Source organism: Phalacrocorax carbo, chromosome 1, assembly GCF_963921805.1.
Source record: "Phalacrocorax carbo chromosome 1, bPhaCar2.1, whole genome shotgun sequence".
NCBI classification, from domain to species: Eukaryota; Metazoa; Chordata; class Aves; order Suliformes; family Phalacrocoracidae; genus Phalacrocorax; species Phalacrocorax carbo.
This window is the reverse complement of record NC_087513.1, coordinates 100,661,095-100,678,025: the sequence shown is the minus strand read 5'-3', so window position 1 is coordinate 100,678,025 and position 16,931 is coordinate 100,661,095. Positions and strand designations below refer to the sequence as shown.

Below are 16,931 nucleotides of genomic sequence, written 5' to 3'. Positions count from 1 at the left end.
TGCAATATGCTGAGAAATATCACAGAGGTGGCAAAGGCAGGAATCTTCAGACAGGCCTTGTCAATTGTGCAAATCCCATGCTGGGACACAGCAGACATCGCCTGTTTAGGCACTCAAAAATTGTTTGACATTATAACTAGTAAAGGAGCTCATGGGATGAGGCATGACCTTTATGAGTTTCAGATTTGCAGTTCAAGATACCTGGCTCTGTATCCTCCACATGAAGAGCCACAGAATAACAGCAACTATTATGTACTTGGGCTTAACATCCACATGGGAGATGATACACAACACTTAAGGTCAGCAGGGACTATGCAAAAATACTGAGGATCTTAGAAGCTAAAGAGAGTCAGCTAGAAGAATAAACCTTTACAGGGGGGAGCAGTATTAGAAATGCAGGAACTACGCATAGCACTTATCAAGGAAGGCCTGATAAAACTGAGAAAGAAGCAAGCAGGCCTGCGGTTAACAGAGGTTATTTGAAAAAAGAAGGAATCTTTCAAAAAAGTGAAGCAGTATCTAAAGAAAGTAGAAAGGATGATAACCTTAGGCAGATTATCTGTAAAAGCACAGTAAGGCAGGCTAAAAAAAGCACTTGAGGAACAACCAGAAAAAAGCACCTAATAATAAAACTCATAGTAAATCTTTCTGCAAACTCACTGGGGTACAAGAAGTCTGTAGAGTCTAATGATGATGTGGGTATAAAAGAACACTGAAAGACTGGCCACTGGCCAAATTACTGAGTCTTAACTGACCATTACCATTATTAATACAGATAGCCTCAGCATCAAAAAAAATGATTAGGAATTAATGGGAAGGGAATAGAGAACAGAACAGATCGTATCATTATGCTACCATATTAATCTGTAGTTTGCCCAAACCCTTATACACTGGGTGCAGTGTTTTAATTTCAAAAATGATAGGGGGGAATCAGAGATAGTTTAAAAAGGGCACCAAGGTGTGGGACGACTTCCACATGAGGACTGACATGGACTTGATGATTTTCACAGCAAAATAAGAAAAGATTTTTGCCACTTATTTCAGTGGTCTAGATCAAAACCGATTCCCCAGGAAACATTTAAGGATGGTCTCTGCCTGATCTTTGGCAGTGTTTGGTACAGTCATAGAATGACACTGTCAGTTCTGGGTCTCTTAATCACATCTTTCTCCTGCATTGTTTTGATAAAAAACTCTACTTGTCCTTTATTAGCTTAGGTAGGAAAGGAAATGAAAGCACTGTTTCATACACCACAATAATTATGTTACTGCAGTATCCAAAGAAATTCAGATTGCTTAGTCACTGTAGGGATAATAGATTACATACTTACTCAATACTCATTCTTGAAACCATATCCAAAGTTGTAAAACCTGCTGCCATGAAGTTATTTTTATACTGACCCATTTTTATGGAGTCCAGCCAGTCACTGACTGAAACAAACAAAGGATATTCTGGAACTTCACCAGGTGAATCTGGCATTCTATAAAAACAAAATGCAAAGGTTACCAGAACAGTACAAAATATGACACTTGATTTACTCTGGTAGACATTGTTTTTATGAAAAGACAGAAGAAATGAGAGAGGAAGCTGAGCTGTAAAGGTCAGATCTTAACTGTGGATCACTTTAACCCATCATCTAAAACTTACAAATCATGTCAATCTGTCAGGTTGCACGACTTAAACAGTTTTTTAAAGCACTGCAGCTCAGTAGCAAACCGAGGAACTGATCTCTCCCATTGACCTTATTTTTGTTCCCACAGAGGATTTCTTTTACAGATTTTATGTGTTCAGGATGATAATTTGTAAACACAGTGGTAAAAGTAAAGGAAAATCCAAAATTTAACAAGAGATACAATTTAAAAATATTGAAACACTCTGAGATGATTTTTACATTTATCTACAAAAAAAATCCTCCAAATGGCTCTTTGTTGCCAAACCATTATGCAATAGGAGTGCTTTGATTACAGTGTTCAAAATCTAAAACTAAACGCGGAAAGAAATAAAGTTTAATGTCTTCACTTTTACACAGAATTATATAAAGTAGCAAATAAAAATGAAGGAGCTAATTTAGTCACATTTTTGTTTCAGTTCTTTTCCCTAATATTATTGCAACTGAAACAGAAAGATGGGGAGGAAAAAAAAAAATCAAATTTTGGGGCATATATTTCCAGTCTTCTGTTGTATACCACACTGGTGACAGCTCACAATCTCCATTGACTTTGTGCATTTTGTGTAGAGAAATTGTAGGAACAGAATGCAGAAAAAGCACACTGCTGTTTATAAAAGCTTTATAATACCCTATAGGAGAAAGATATAATTTATTTAAAATGAAAATTTAGACAGCAAAAGCCAGCCAATGTTAACTGATGGAACATGACTTATGTAGAATGTAGGAAGCAACACATCCTAGTATCTTAACATACCAAGTTTCAACCACACACGTTCAAATACATTAAACACACTGGTTTTCATTCATATTATCAAAACGATAGAAACTGAAAGACAGGAGAACACTGTTAAGTACAAACCTCAATTAAAGACCTACCAAGGTCCCTTCTGACCTGAATTGCTCTACGATTGTACAATTCTACAGAATAACTGCTGATGTCTCAAGTTAAAAGTAACAAAATAATAATTCAGACTGACTGCATCAAGCATTCCCAAATAAATAGAAGACCTTTCCCAAGCAGGTGAGCTCAGTAAGAGCTCAACTGCAAGAAAACAGGCATAAGTTTTTGGATCTTAAGTAATGCTTTAAAATAAGAATAGGTAAGCACACAGCACTCTGATGCTAAATAAAGCAACCCAGGTACAAGTGGCAAGTCACACACATATTTATATGCACATACACATAGAGGCTACTAACTCTAGTGTACAGGCATTAAACCCCCACACGTTCCACTAGGCTGTTGTGGATGAAACAGCTGTAGCCCTAACTCTAGGTTTTCTTCGTAACCTCTCCATTCAGTCTTTCCCACAGCAAGATACCAGCCATAGTCTTTGCCCTGTCACTCAGCCCTCCTCCAAAGCATATTAGAAAAACCCTCTTCACCCACTGAGGTTCCCAGCAAGATCCACCCAGGGACTGAGAACCCTTTATTAACCCAGGGAAGTCTCCATCAAAGCACCTTTATCTTAAGGCCAATTTCAGCTAATGAAGAGAGTGAGGCCACCTGGACCTTCATTGATTTCAGCTGATATCCAGGGACAGCTTGGATCAGTTAAGCCTACAGAAATTGACAAATTATTCCACCCCAATCTTGCTTCCCCTGTGGCTGCATTCATTTCTGTAATATTATTAATGGAAAAAAATTTGGGTAACACCATCAATAATTTGTTGTGGAATGGTAATAGCATAATCTCTTATTTGGTCACTGCTGCCATTCTACTGCAGATAAATAAAGATTAGGAAGCTAAGCCACAACTACTTGCTGCAGGAAATTACTCCAAGACAGTTCAGAAATTGCTTGAGCACTGTCAGATGGAGAGACAGGCCATTGAATAGAGAAGAAGATTACAAAGAGAAAACATAGGAGAAGCACCCAAACCAAAACAAAAAACCCAAAGAGATTCACAAAGATTAAGGATAAACAGTGCACAAACAGAGCTCAGGAAAAAAAAAAAAGCCTAATATAATCTGCATGGTTTACAACAGTGTATTAACAGTAAAGCAAACCTTAAAAGGGGCTCACAGTTATTTGTGAATTCAGAACTTCGCTGCTCTCCCCCACTCTTACTTAATGCCCTAAAACATCTAACGATAGCCACCATGCATTATACAAGAAAAAAGTACCAAAAAGAGGCTTACACAAGTATGTCCTCCACTAGGTTATGAAGGGTGCTTGGATTGCGGATCAGTTTGTCTAGGAAGTTGACAATGTCACTAAATTTTGGACGGTGGTTCCTCTCCTTTTGCCAGCAGTGAAGCATTAGTTGGTGAAGAGAAGCTGGGCAGCCCATGGGAGCTGGAAGCCTGTAGCCTTCTTCAATAGACAGTATAACCTAAAGAAATACAATGCATATGATTCCTGGGCATTAAATGCTGTAAGGATAGCATAAAGTTGACAGTTAGAAACCAGTGATAACAATTAATGGCACAGCCACCCTCACTTTATGCATTGTTGGGCCTTCACTGAGGGAATCACGACGGGCAGGAGTGTGACCAGAGGAGATGCAATGTATTTTGTAGGCATATGAAACACAGTAGACACTTTTTTAGGCTCTCCAACAATCCTCTTCAAACAGCCAAGAAAGGAAGAGGAGAACTTACCAGTATCACTATCTTTTTCATCCCCTTCAGGTTGTTGTTGTACTGAATGGCATCACAGGGCCACAAACTGACCTCGTATGGCCACTGCATACTGGGGTGCTTTAACATTTGCATCCCGTTAGTGTCTAACAATGTCACGATATAATCAAGCACTACAAATGCACATTGTAGCACCTGGCAAATTTACTTGGTTACTATGTTTCTGCTGATAGTTACAGCGTGATTAATTCAGGCAATGTCCCATGCACCAAGTTACAGTGAAGCACAACATTATTTTGCACAGCCTCTGTCAGAAACCTGGATGTCCAAGCTGTTTATGACTAAACAGTAGTTAATAAAATTATGGTGTTACTGTATGCCCTAAAGTGAGTAAAACTTCCAGACTCAGCAGATGTGGAAAATGTGTTTGGTCAGGATTTGGAAAGAAATGGGTCTGATGTCACAGATAAATCACATGTATGAGAAATTACATTTGATCAGAGATGGAGGGAGGCTTGTTTTAAGTAGCACTGGTAACAAAAAACATTGTCTGAAAGGGCATTAGCAGCCCTGTGTGATAGGAGGTAGCAAAAGTAGGTAAGGTCCATGAAAAGCTGGCTGGATTCATTTTATGTAAGATTTGAAAAACAAGAGAAAAGGTTACTAGGTTCTGCAATGAGTGGTAGTAGCAGTGGAGATGATAGAAATGGCATAGGCAGGATTTATTGTATATAAAAGAATGGAAGGATAATAAGCGGTTGATCAAAAACAATGCTAGGAAAAAGACCAACCTTAACACACACACATAACCCTTCCATGTAAAAATCCAACCAATGCTAAATATTCTCTAAAGTATAAATGATTATACACAATGTTTATAATAACACAGTGCACTTATGAGAAACATACCTGCTAAATTTATACCCACTCTGCTTTAAGGAGACATTTATCATTTTCACACGGATGTATGTACATGCTGCAGCCATATTAATGAAGCTGGAAAGGGGTACGTTAAACTGTTTGCAGCAAATCAGTGTTTTATAGCACTAGCTGTAGCTTCAATATATTCAATCTTATTATCCTGGAATATATCCTTATTCTCTTTTTGAATTCTGCATTAATGTTGTTGGCTGTGTTTAGCAATGCCTAATGGTTATGCTGCAAGCATTATATAAATAAATAAGACTAATGAAGCTACATTAGGATCTTAGCTCCCCTTCATAGCATGGTACAAAATGGAACAAGAGTCTTGTAGCTGCACACAGCTGGGTGTCCCGAGATTTATAAAATGAGGTGTCTTGGTCCTAGAGTGTATAGTCCTCTCATATCCTGGCAGAAACACCTATGCATGAAAAACAAGTGTTTGCAACAGGGCACAGAATTGGATTTGCACGGAGTAAGTTTCAGACCCATCGGCAACAGCCCTGGGAAGTACAGGCTACTCAAATGGCAGCATTACTTGCCATAGGGACCTCTGAATTTTATGCACCTGTGAGTAGAATCATAGAATCATAGAATCATAGAATCATTAAGGTTGGAAAAGACCCTTAAGATCATCGAGTCCAACCACTAACCTATCACTGCCAAGTCCACCACTAAACCATATCCTCAAGCACCACGTCTACTGACAGATCACATTTGTGCAGAGAGGGCTGGCTGCATATGTACAGAGGTGATGTCTAGCAGTAAATGATATGTCAATATGATAATCCTTCCACCTGCCTTTCTGGCTACTTGTTTTATCTCCCTAGGATTTACTTCAATGGTCCAAAATCCAGGCTGCCAAAATGGCTGCTACAGGAAAAAAATATCATCAGGGGGTGAAATTCAACCCCATGTGCATGAAATTTTATTCACAAACCCGTCAAAACTCACGTATCTCAAGCAGTCTGTCCAAAGTGGCTTCATAAAACATAGGTGTGGGGTATAGCTTAGTTGATGGTTGTCACTGAAAAGGCAATCTTTAGCAGCCCAGAAATGCAGATATCATAGTCTTTAAATTTAACTGTATCTGTTGCAAATGATGAATTTCTGAAATGTATTTTGTTTTTAAGGCTGAGAGAAAGCATCTCTAATTTTATGAGACATATAGCACTCACTCGACAAAACAATAGAGAGCTGATGAGGTTTTTCTGAAATAAATTATTCAGGAAAAAACCAAAAGCAGCCACAATTTTCCAGATACTATATTTTCTCTGACACACACTATTTTACCATATCTTTGGAAAAGAAGCTACAGTGCATTTTGTTTCCTCTCTTGTTCAAAAGGAACATTTCATGAAGAGAAATGCCAGCTGGTACTGGGATAATTATAATTTCTCATTAATACCAGCACATTTAAAAAATAAACTACAAATATTGCCTCATTAGTATCCCTTGTAAAGGAAGCATTATTTTTAGAGTCTAAGAAGCAAGAGTAAAGATGTGATAAGTGCCTAATACTGCAATGGCAATCAAATCTCAAAGAATTAGAGCTTTTTAGTTCCTTATTTATTTATTTATTTTCACTCCTGCTTTGCTACTTGCACAGCACCTCTCTCTGAACAGAGGAATTGAATGTCCATATACCTAAAAGGGAAGAAGTATTACATTTTTCTTGGCAATATAAAATCATATAATATGTAAAGATTATATATGTTAAAGTCTTTTAAATTACTTTTTCCTTGCTGGTTTAAAGGTTGAAGAAACACCACATTAATCATGAAAGAGTCTAAATGTCTTTTCCAACCTTAACGATTCTATGATTCTATGATATAGCAATAGCTCTAGCAATCAGCATAACAATTTCCAACATTAGCAAACTGCCAGATGTCAACAGGGAGTACCCCACAGCTGGTACAACAGGTCCAGAAGATTCCTAAACCAACTGGATGATAACTTCTTGGTACATGTACTAAGGGAACCGACCAGGAAAGATGCCTTCCTCCATTTGTTGCTTATTAAGAGAGAGGGTCTCATGGGTCAAGTGGCAACATGTGGCTGCCTTGGCCATAGTGACCATGAAGCAGTCAAGTTTAAAATCTATAACAGGAGTAAAACTGCTATCAAGACCTCAACTCTGGACATGAGGAGAGCAGATTTCACGTTGCTCAGGGAACTACTTAGTAAGGTTCCCTGGGAAAAAGTTTTGGAAGGTGCTGTTGTCCATCAGTGCTGGTCACTTTTTAAGCACCACCTCCTAAGAGCACAGGCAATTCCAAAGTGTAGGAAGTCATGCAGGTGAAGCAGAAGACCGCTTGGACGAGCAAGGATCTTCTTCCAGAAACAAGTCAAAAAAAGGAAGTATATGGCCAGTGGAAGCAAGGTCAGGTGACATGGGAGGACTACAGAGATGCTGTTTGCCACTGCAGGGAGCAAATTCATGCAGTGAAAGCTCAATTGGAGTTGAAGCTGGCCAGTACTGTGAGGGACAATAAAAAGGGCTTTTTAAAATATGTTAATGGAAAAAGGCAGGCCAGGAGTAATATTGGCCTGTTACTTGACGAGCATGGTCACCTCACAAACAGGGATATAGACAAAGCAGAGACATTTAATGCTTTCTTTGCCTTGGTCTTCAACACTGATGATGGTCTTGAGAACCATGGCTGTGGGAATGATAAACTCCCAATCAAGCCTGAACTTGTGCAGGACTTGCTACTCCAGGTAGATCCCTGTAAGTCAATGAGGACAGTTCTGAAGAGAGGGATCTGGGGGTTCTGGCTGACAGCAAGTTGAACATGAGCCAACAGTGTGCCCTAGAAAGCCAGGGGGGCCAACTGAGTCCTGGGTTGCATCAAGCACTGCATTGCAACTGGTCGAGGGAGGGGATTGTCCGACTCTGCTCTGTGCTGGTATGGCCTCACCTCGAGTGCTGTGTGCAGGTTTGGGTGCCACAGTACATTAAGGATACAAAGCTACTGGAGAGTGTCCAGAGGAGGGCCACGAAGTTGGTGAAGGGTTTAGAGGGGAAGCCATATGAGGAGTGGCTAAAGTCACTTGGTTTGTTCAGCCTGGAGAAGAGGAGGCTGAGGGCAGACCTCATCATGGTCTGCAGCTTCCTCACAAGGGGAGGAGGAGGGGCAGGTGCTGGTCTCTCCTCTCTGGTGAACAGTGACAGGACCCGAGGGAATCGCAGGAAGATGTGCCAGGGGAGGTTTAGGTTGGATATTAGGAAAAGGTTCCTCACCCAGAGGGCGGTGGAGCGCTGGAACAGGCTCCCCAGGGAGGCAGTCACAGTGCCAAGCCTGACAATATTCAAGAAGCACTTGGACAACACCCTCAGATGCATGGTGTGAATTTTGGGGCTGTCCTGTGCAGGGACAGGAGTTGGACTCGATGATCCTTGTGAGTCCCTTCCAACTCAGGACATTCTATGATTCTGTGAAATCAATATCCCATCTATTTCAACCCAAAAGGATAGGAATATTAGCTTATTTTCTATACATATGAAGTCCTGAGTCTGCTAACAAAAAGGCTGATTAGTTCTGGCTGCTCTATAGTTCCGGTTTTGTGATGAACACTTGATGGGCATCAAAAGGAAGAAAACATGCAAATATTCTGTACTGCAGTCAAACACTGAGAAGGAGGCTGTAAGCTTATTTTCAGTGATGCCTATATTTAAAACTCATGAGAAGGTTTTGTGGGTCAGCATTAAGGTGAGTAAAATGAGCAGGGTCGATTTTACAAGTAATGCTTTTTGGCAGGTAAGAATATAAACCTTAAGGGAAAGGGAATATTTTTTACAGTTAACATAGCTAATTGTTTCCATGCTTTTTAATGCTTAGGCTTTGATGTTTATCAAGGGGACCATTTTTTAAATAAATTTTTGTTACACAGATGATACTAACAGTGTGATATTAAACACTGGAGCGTGCTGAATATGTTTTATCATTTTTGTTTGATGTTAGACATAGCTGTAAAGGTTGAAGACAGAGTTAATATTAAATATTAATTATGACACCAAAATTATCTGAAAAATATTTTCAACATCAAATTTTTGCATGTTTAGTTTCAAAATAATTTTAAGTTGGCAAAAATGGCATCTGAAAATTAAGCTGTAATCTTTCTGATAGTTTAATTATTAACAGTAACATAGATTTTGCTTTTGAAAGTTAACTGACAGATTTTTTAATGAGCCTGAGACAGAAGAAAGTCCAGAGGGACATTGTCCCTGTGTCCTGCTGACATCTGAAAAATCTACCAGGAGGGAGAGGCAGCTGCTCATGCCTCATGGTATGGAGCCAGTCCCGGGTGCCTGCCAAGTGTTTTGATATCTATGGGTTGAAAGAACCATATTAGGGTAAGTTTTTTCTACTATTACAAGAAATTTTCATCAGTGTAAGGACTTCTGTTTGCTACAGTAGTTTTCTTGCATATTGATTACAATCCATTAAATATATATTTTTTAATACCGTAGTTCTGCAACATGCACTAATTTATACAGTGGCCTCTAACAGGTGTCCCAGTAGACTTCACTCACAGCTGTTCTACAAACCAAATGCGCGGAATATAAATCTTCCTTTCCTCACATGAGCATTAGCAAGCCAGGCTCTTAGCACAATCTGTTCATCAGTACACTAGTTTCCTTGGAAAGTTCAGTATCTTAGCTAATATTTATTAATTAAGCAATAAGACATGACAGACTGTGCAGCAGCCCTAATTAATGGACACCTCTGGTGCCTGCCACACATCTAAGAAGTGCATTAATCAGCACCAACACAGGTCTGAAGTGACTTACCACAATAATAAAATGGTTATTTACTTAAACAAGAACATTTCTCAAAGTTAATAACATTTTAAAGCATCTACATTATACCATGTACAGTGTTAAAAAATTTATGAGAGACATTTTCAAACTCAGCTACCCAAAGTTCAGCTTCAAAATCCCTGCTTAGGAATATAAATAGAGGATGCTAGATTTGCGGAGGTGCTGGGTCTCTCCTGCTTATACTGACCTGGTGGGTACTTGCAAATGGTTGTAGCCTCTGAAAATCAGACTGGGTTTATTTAAGCGACAGGTATCAGTTTAACACTCCTCTTTGCATCAGCTCGGACTCTGTGCTACCCGTGCTGGCTCCTCGTGATTTGATTTCTGTGACTGAGGGGTCGGATAAGAGACCCTTGGTAGACTTAGCTCAGCCCTACTGTTCATCTGACTGAAGATGTGTTTACATGGCAAATAGGCACCACGTCAGACAGCACTGAACTCACTTCTCCTAGCATTGCCCCCCTTTGGGTAGGGGTGGGTATATCATTGGCTTCTGTGTTATGCATGTAAGAAATGAATGTTTAACTATCAGCCACTTGAAACATCACTTAGCCATGGTCTAAAAATGTGAATTAATTTTCCAAAGTTGTTTAATTAGAAAATCAAGTTGTAAGATGGAATATGAAAAAATAGACCCAGCTCTGTGGAGTTTATACTTGGGAAACTTTTGGTAGTTTACAAAACCCCACCCAATTAAATATTTCATTGCTAACTAAAGAGTTTCATTATGATCAAAACACAATAAGTGTTGTAATGTTAATGTTGCCAGACATTTTGTTGCAGCAGGACCCTTGACTATACTTATGTAATACCTTATCAACAGTTGGTTGCATAACGTGTCTTTTGTGACTCTGTCTAGCGCATGCCCCGCTCTGTTATTTTCTCTGCCATATGTACAGTATCACTGACCTTTGGTAACGTCCTATTATTTCTGAAAAATAAGCCCATGTGAATTCCAGGTAATTTATTGTACTATAACATATGTCCTGGTATCCAGCAAAGTAAGCTTTACAATATGTCCAATACCCTGAAATTTCCCAATGACATTTGGAGTCACTAAATGTATTTAGAAGGTCACAGGTGCTCACTGTTAACATTTCAGCGCTGAAAGCCTGTGGGTAGGCCTCTGGAGAAAAGGAGTCCTTTGTGCTGTGAGTTGCTGAACTGCAGGGAAAGTCCCCAGGAATCCACATCATTAGCATAAACAGCATCCACTGGGCCTGCACCATTACACTGTATTAACAGGTACTTCTATTTTGGATATAGGAGTAATTAAGTGTTGCTATTTTCATGCTGTAGCAGAACATTTAATGTACTGTAAACAGAGGGGTTGCTTTATGAATTCTCACTGCTGCCATGGCCTTGAATAGATATGTTGTAGGGTCTAATAGAGATGAAAAGGATGGGCTGAAGCCAGCCTCAAAGAAAGGGAGAGGCAGCCAGAATAAAGGTCTGTGTTGTGCATTACTCTCACCTGGTGAGTTGGACCCTATGTGAGGGTCCTACCAGCCATTCAAACCCTCTTCCTAGGAGGTGAACAGTGGGGCCGAATGGACTTGATAGGAAGTCTCTCTCTCTCTCCCCCCAGATAGAGGTAACAGCGGTGGGACAGGCAAGAGGTGGGCTGGTAATGGAGCCAGCATGAGGCGAAGGTTTATGGTTATAGGTGAAATAAAAGAGATGATGGTGGTGAGTTTCTTACAGAGAGTTGACCCAATACCAGATGAAGTCACTCACAACTAGAATAGAGACCAAAATTCCCCATATTGTGGCACAAGACCGCATGACAGTGGGACATGATGATACAGCAAAAAAGCATCTTCTTTTCCCCACCTCCTTGAGCTGTACTCACTACCATCACCTGCAGCTAAATAACAGACTGGCAAGATGAGGGGCAGAGGCAGAGTTATGGAGAGGTGATACTGCAATTGGAAGCACTGGCACTGCACAGAAGCCAGGCACCGTGGTAGGTCTGACTTTGTTCAGAAGTATCTTTGGCTTCATGGCCTTCTTTAATCTCTAAAAAAAATCCAACCATGAATAGGGTACTGCAGGGGGAAAGGAGAAATGAAATACCAATTACACAGCAAAGAAAACCAGGCAAAAGACTACTGCCCATGATATGCTCAGAGGATGTGCCAGTGGCAACTGACAGGGCCCACAGCGGGAAGGACTGTGAGCTGATGCTACATTTATGATAGGGCAGTCCCTCAACCAGGCAGTGCTAATGGGGGTAGAAGGGAAAAAGTAACTTCCCAGTGAGCCTCACTTGTAAAGGCACACATAGATGTTTTTCTTACTACTCCGAGAACGTTGAACGGACAAGTTTGTGCCCCATTAGGGTCACAAAACATAAGAAACGTGAGAAAACACTTTTCTATTGTGCATGTGACTGAGCTCTGGCACAGATTGCCCACAGAGGTGGTAGAGTCTCCATCCTTGGAGGTACTCAAAACCCTGAGCAAACTGCTTTAGCTGACTCTGCTTGAGCAGGGGGGCTGGACTAGACAATCTTGAAAGGTCCCTGAACCTCACCTGTTGCGTGATTCTGTGATTTGCTAGTACCTTTCTCCCAGTTTCTTGTTCTGTTCAATCTCCCATTAAAAGAAGGCTCACAGTGAAACCAACTGTTGCATTAGTTTGGGAAGGCAGAAAATTTGAGGCTATACATGCATTTTGGTACCAAGTGCATTCCATGCAATACAGAGTAATCAAGTTTTGCAACAGCATACTGATAATGAACAGGCTGATATTGCCATGGCTGTGTTCAGCTTTGCTTCTGAACAGAAGATTAGCTCAAGAATAGCACCCTCTGCTATTGCAATGCTGAAGTGACATCCTAACTCTTAGCAATCAGCTCCTAAAACAGTACATCTTACCATGTAGCTTTTTAAATGTCGTGGTTTAGCGGCAGCTCAGCCCCACAGAGCCGCTCGCTCACTCCCCCACCGGTAGATGGGGGAGAGAATCAGAAGGGTAACGCTCGTGGGTTGGGATAAGAACAGTTTAATAATTAAAATTAAAAGAAACAACAGTAGAAATGCAATGTAAAGGAGAACAACGAGAGGAGCAAAGCCCCGGGGGAGGGGGGGGAAGGGGGGGGAAGGGGGAGGAAGGGGAACGAACCGCCGAAACAAACCGCACGCACTGCAGCCACTTGCTGACCACCGACCCGACGCCACGCTGCTCCCGCGCTGCCACTGCCCCCCCCTCAATATACTGGTCATGGTGTCACGTGGTATGGAATGAACCTGCCATTGGCCGGTCGGGGTCAGCCGCCCCCGCCATGGCCCTGCCCCTCCTGCCACGCGGCAGAGCGCGGGAAGCTGGAAAGGTAGCCGACCCCCACAGTGAGGAGAATTAACCCCTTCTCAGCCAAAACCAGCACATTGAAGGAAAACATTGGTGTTTGTAAGCTGTGGCAGTTCAGGAGCTGACAAGTGGCTCTCAGTTCAGGCAAGATATTGAGGCTGGGGTACTCATATTGTTAGTACTCATAGCTTGTTCGTTCTCCTTTAACTTTGAACCCATTGGGCCACTTCAATCAAATTAAACAAGCTGTGTAAGAATCAGCAGCTGGGCAGAGGCATGAAGTTGGTTGTAGGACACAGAGACTTAATTATATGAGAAATCTATACATAGATGATTTGACACTGTGCCCCAGGGAAAAAAAATAGCATTAATTCAGTTGTCTAAGCTTAGGTATCATCTAATTTTAGAATCCCTAGGGTATCCTGTCTAGCCTTCAGTTTTTGCTCCAGAAGGACACAGGTCTCCTGCCTGTCCTGTGTAAGCTGCATGTGGAAACCTTTGTTACTCTAGAGCATCTCAAATGCCAACAGATTGCTAGTTGTGGGAAACAGAATTGAGCCTGCTGGGCTTATCTGCTTATTTCACAGTAGATCCACGATGTGTTTGTAGTTCAGATAGTACCAAAATAATGTCTCCACTGAAAAGAAGAGGTCTGTCTCAGCTCAGTCGTTGCTTGTTCTCTTCAGATGGGTCAACCAGCCACCACTGCCTGGTCAATCAACAGAAGCCTAGCTCAAAACCAGGCACAGCATGTATCGTCCCACACCTGGTGTTAATTAAGGAGCACAGCAGGGAGCTGGGCTGCTGGCAGGAAGGTGTGTGGAGGGAGGATGGAGGCTGTAGGCATTGTCAGGGGAGAATGATGTACATGAGAGGTGGTCCAATTCCAAAGGCTAAACTCACAAAAGAAATGCTGGAGAGAAGTAGGATTATGGTACTGCGGAGGCTGTAGAGTACAAATCTAAAGGAAATACAGCTTTATTAGTTCTGCTGGTCTTTTCTGGTTTGGGTGGTTTAGGTTAGTTTTTTTTCTTTTCTTCCTGAAACAGTCTGAATTATGGTTTTGGGGTTTGGGGTGTTTGTTGTTGTGGGTTTTTTTGTTGTTTTTTGTTTTTTTTTTTAAATGAAAACTGCTCTCAGATCCTTATCCCCAAATGACTGATCAGCCTTAACAAGCAAACAGACTTGAACAGCTGAATAACTTAGCAACAATATAAACAGCCATCTGGGAAAAGTCTTGTCAACTCTTCAGAACCAATGCAGAGGAATTCTAGGCTCATATATGAGAGAGGTTAAGATGGGTTGGCTGGTATTCTGCATTTTGACAATGAGACTGATGCTAGTGTGAAGACAGAGTATATCAGTTTTAGTTGTCATGGGGATCCATCAAATAAGAGAATTAGTGAAAATGTAAATTGTGGTGGAGAAAAAAGCATTCCCCCTTTCCCATGCTCATTTTCTAGGGCAAGCCTTCAATTTTACTAGAAGCAAATGTGGGCTTTTTTAATTGGGAAGTCTTATTTGGCCACAGCTTTTGCAAAAAAAAAAACGTCAGAGGAAAACATAAGTTTGTTAAGAGGGAGGACTATTGTCCTGCACTGTGGTTAAGCCTATATATAGTTTTTAAGCAAACCAGAATGCATTTAATTCTTAGGAAGGCGAATTGGCAAATACATTCCTCATGGCAGCTTAACTCTTTTAGAATTTAACCATGCACATCCATTGAAGGGTGCTGTCAGACTGTACTGGAGATAACGGGCCAGCTCTGTCATCAGAATAGTTCCAGTATTCCCTCAAGTTTTGGTTTATAGCTTGACTGAGAACTGCATCGACTTGCATATCTGATGCAGATTCCTAAGGATTTGGGTGAAAGCCACATACAGTCAGCATCAGAACCTGGCAAGTTGGCTACAATTCTTTGTAGTATGTCTTTAATCCATGGGAGGAAGCTAGTAAAGGTTTTAGTTACAGAGGGGCCAGGTCTTTGGGTTTCATCAATTAACTATCCCATTGAAGTTGACTGAGTTATGTTGAATTAAGTAAGTTGAGGTTCCAGCCTAGAAAGTGAATGAGAAAGCAAAACAGGGCAGGAAGTGACAATCATTTTCAAGGAACATTTCAACGACTTGCAGATTAGTCCTCAGCAGTACTTACATCCTGGTTGGACATCTCCCAGTATGGTCTTTCACCATAGGACATCACTTCCCACATAACAATCCCATAGCTCCACGCATCGCTTGCTGAAGAGAACTTCCGGTAAGCTATAGCTTCAGGAGCAGTCCACCTTATGGGGATTTTCCCACCCTGGAAAATATGTTGACAGCTTATCAATATGACCAGAATACAAAACAACAGATGTTTAAAAGAAAACAAAAGATATCCTGGGTGCTGAGATTCTACATTCTGCCTTCTGCCTATTTGCCCTGTCAATTTGCTGCAAGTGGAAAGGAAGAAATATACCTTTTTCAGAACTTGATAAAAATTTAGTTTCATTTGTAGTCTAATTCACCAAAAAGAGCACTTTGTGAAAAAAGAAACCTCAGTTCAAAGAACAGAAAGCATTTTAGATGATTCATGTTTGTTCAGAGTCATATAATTAGGCAGAACATGCCTTTTCATTGAAAATATCCCAGCCTGAAATTCCTAGTACATTGACATTTAAACTCTTTCCTTAAATGGAATAGAAATATCTATTGCAAAACAGAGCACTGAAGGCACTTAATAAAATTATGTAAGCAGAAAGGAAACTATAACCTTTCTATTATTCTTTACTCTTGATAATATCTTTAAATTTTTTTGTTGTGTCTTTAAATATCCAGGGAAATAGCAAACCAAATGTTTTTCTAATAGATGTTTTCTTAGGATATTGAATAGTTCCATTCTGCAACTTTCAACTTAAAATCCAAGTCTTACCACCAAAAAAAAAAAAAAATAATCCGTAAGAATTCAATCAATAAACCCGACTTAGTCTTCACAAAACCCCAGTATGCACAATTTTTCTCCAACATGAGTAATTTATACCATTGAACGTGGTCTATTCTCCCATAAATAGTTTATGTATGAAAACTGTTTTCCCCTTTCACAACAAAGTATTTCTTCTCCAGATACATTTCTCTTTTTGAAAGTATATATTTATTATAATGTTCCATGTAACTCTAATTTAAAGTGAGCAGTATCCTTAAGGTGCCACTAGATGGTAGAAGGAGGCAGTCAGTAAAGCTGAGCTCACTTCACAGTAGTTGCTTTCAACAAGCAGTAATAGATTCTGCTTGGCGTTATAATTGTATTTCTGACAGAAACAAAAGAAGAAATGAACTAGAACATCCATTTGGCAATTGAAGAGAAGCCACAGTTAAAAACAAGTCTGTAAATCTCTCTTAATTTGCTTTGAATATATAAAAAATTGTCTGCACGTTGTTGAGGCCTGACTTTGACTGAGAAGATCCTTGTTCTACCAAAAAGTGTTCAAAGGCAAAGCTCTGTGCCTGTGGTGATGTGCCAGTAAGCTAACTTCTCATCACTGAGTTTCACCTGCTGATGAAAAATGCATGGTTAACATTGATGTTGCATGATGGTTAAGATGTCCTTTGTATGATGTTAAATTTTTTGCAGCTGCTTTTTTAAAG

The 16,931-nt window shown here is 40.4% G+C and overlaps 1 protein-coding gene across 3 annotated transcripts in view; it reads right to left on the bottom strand.

Moving 5' to 3' along the window:
• EPHA6 (EPH receptor A6) overlaps window positions 1-16,931 on the bottom strand; it is a 520,098-nt gene that overhangs the window by 11,435 nt on the left and 491,732 nt on the right. For all 3 annotated transcript variants that reach the window (XM_064468758.1, XM_064468741.1, XM_064468750.1), the window contains 3 exons: window positions 15,460-15,609; window positions 3,807-4,000; window positions 1,329-1,478 (listed from right to left, as the gene is read on the bottom strand). In XM_064468758.1, the coding sequence (XP_064324828.1) occupies window positions 1,329-1,478; window positions 3,807-4,000; window positions 15,460-15,609 (494 nt within the window). The remainder of the gene's footprint in view (window positions 1-1,328; window positions 1,479-3,806; window positions 4,001-15,459; window positions 15,610-16,931) is intronic.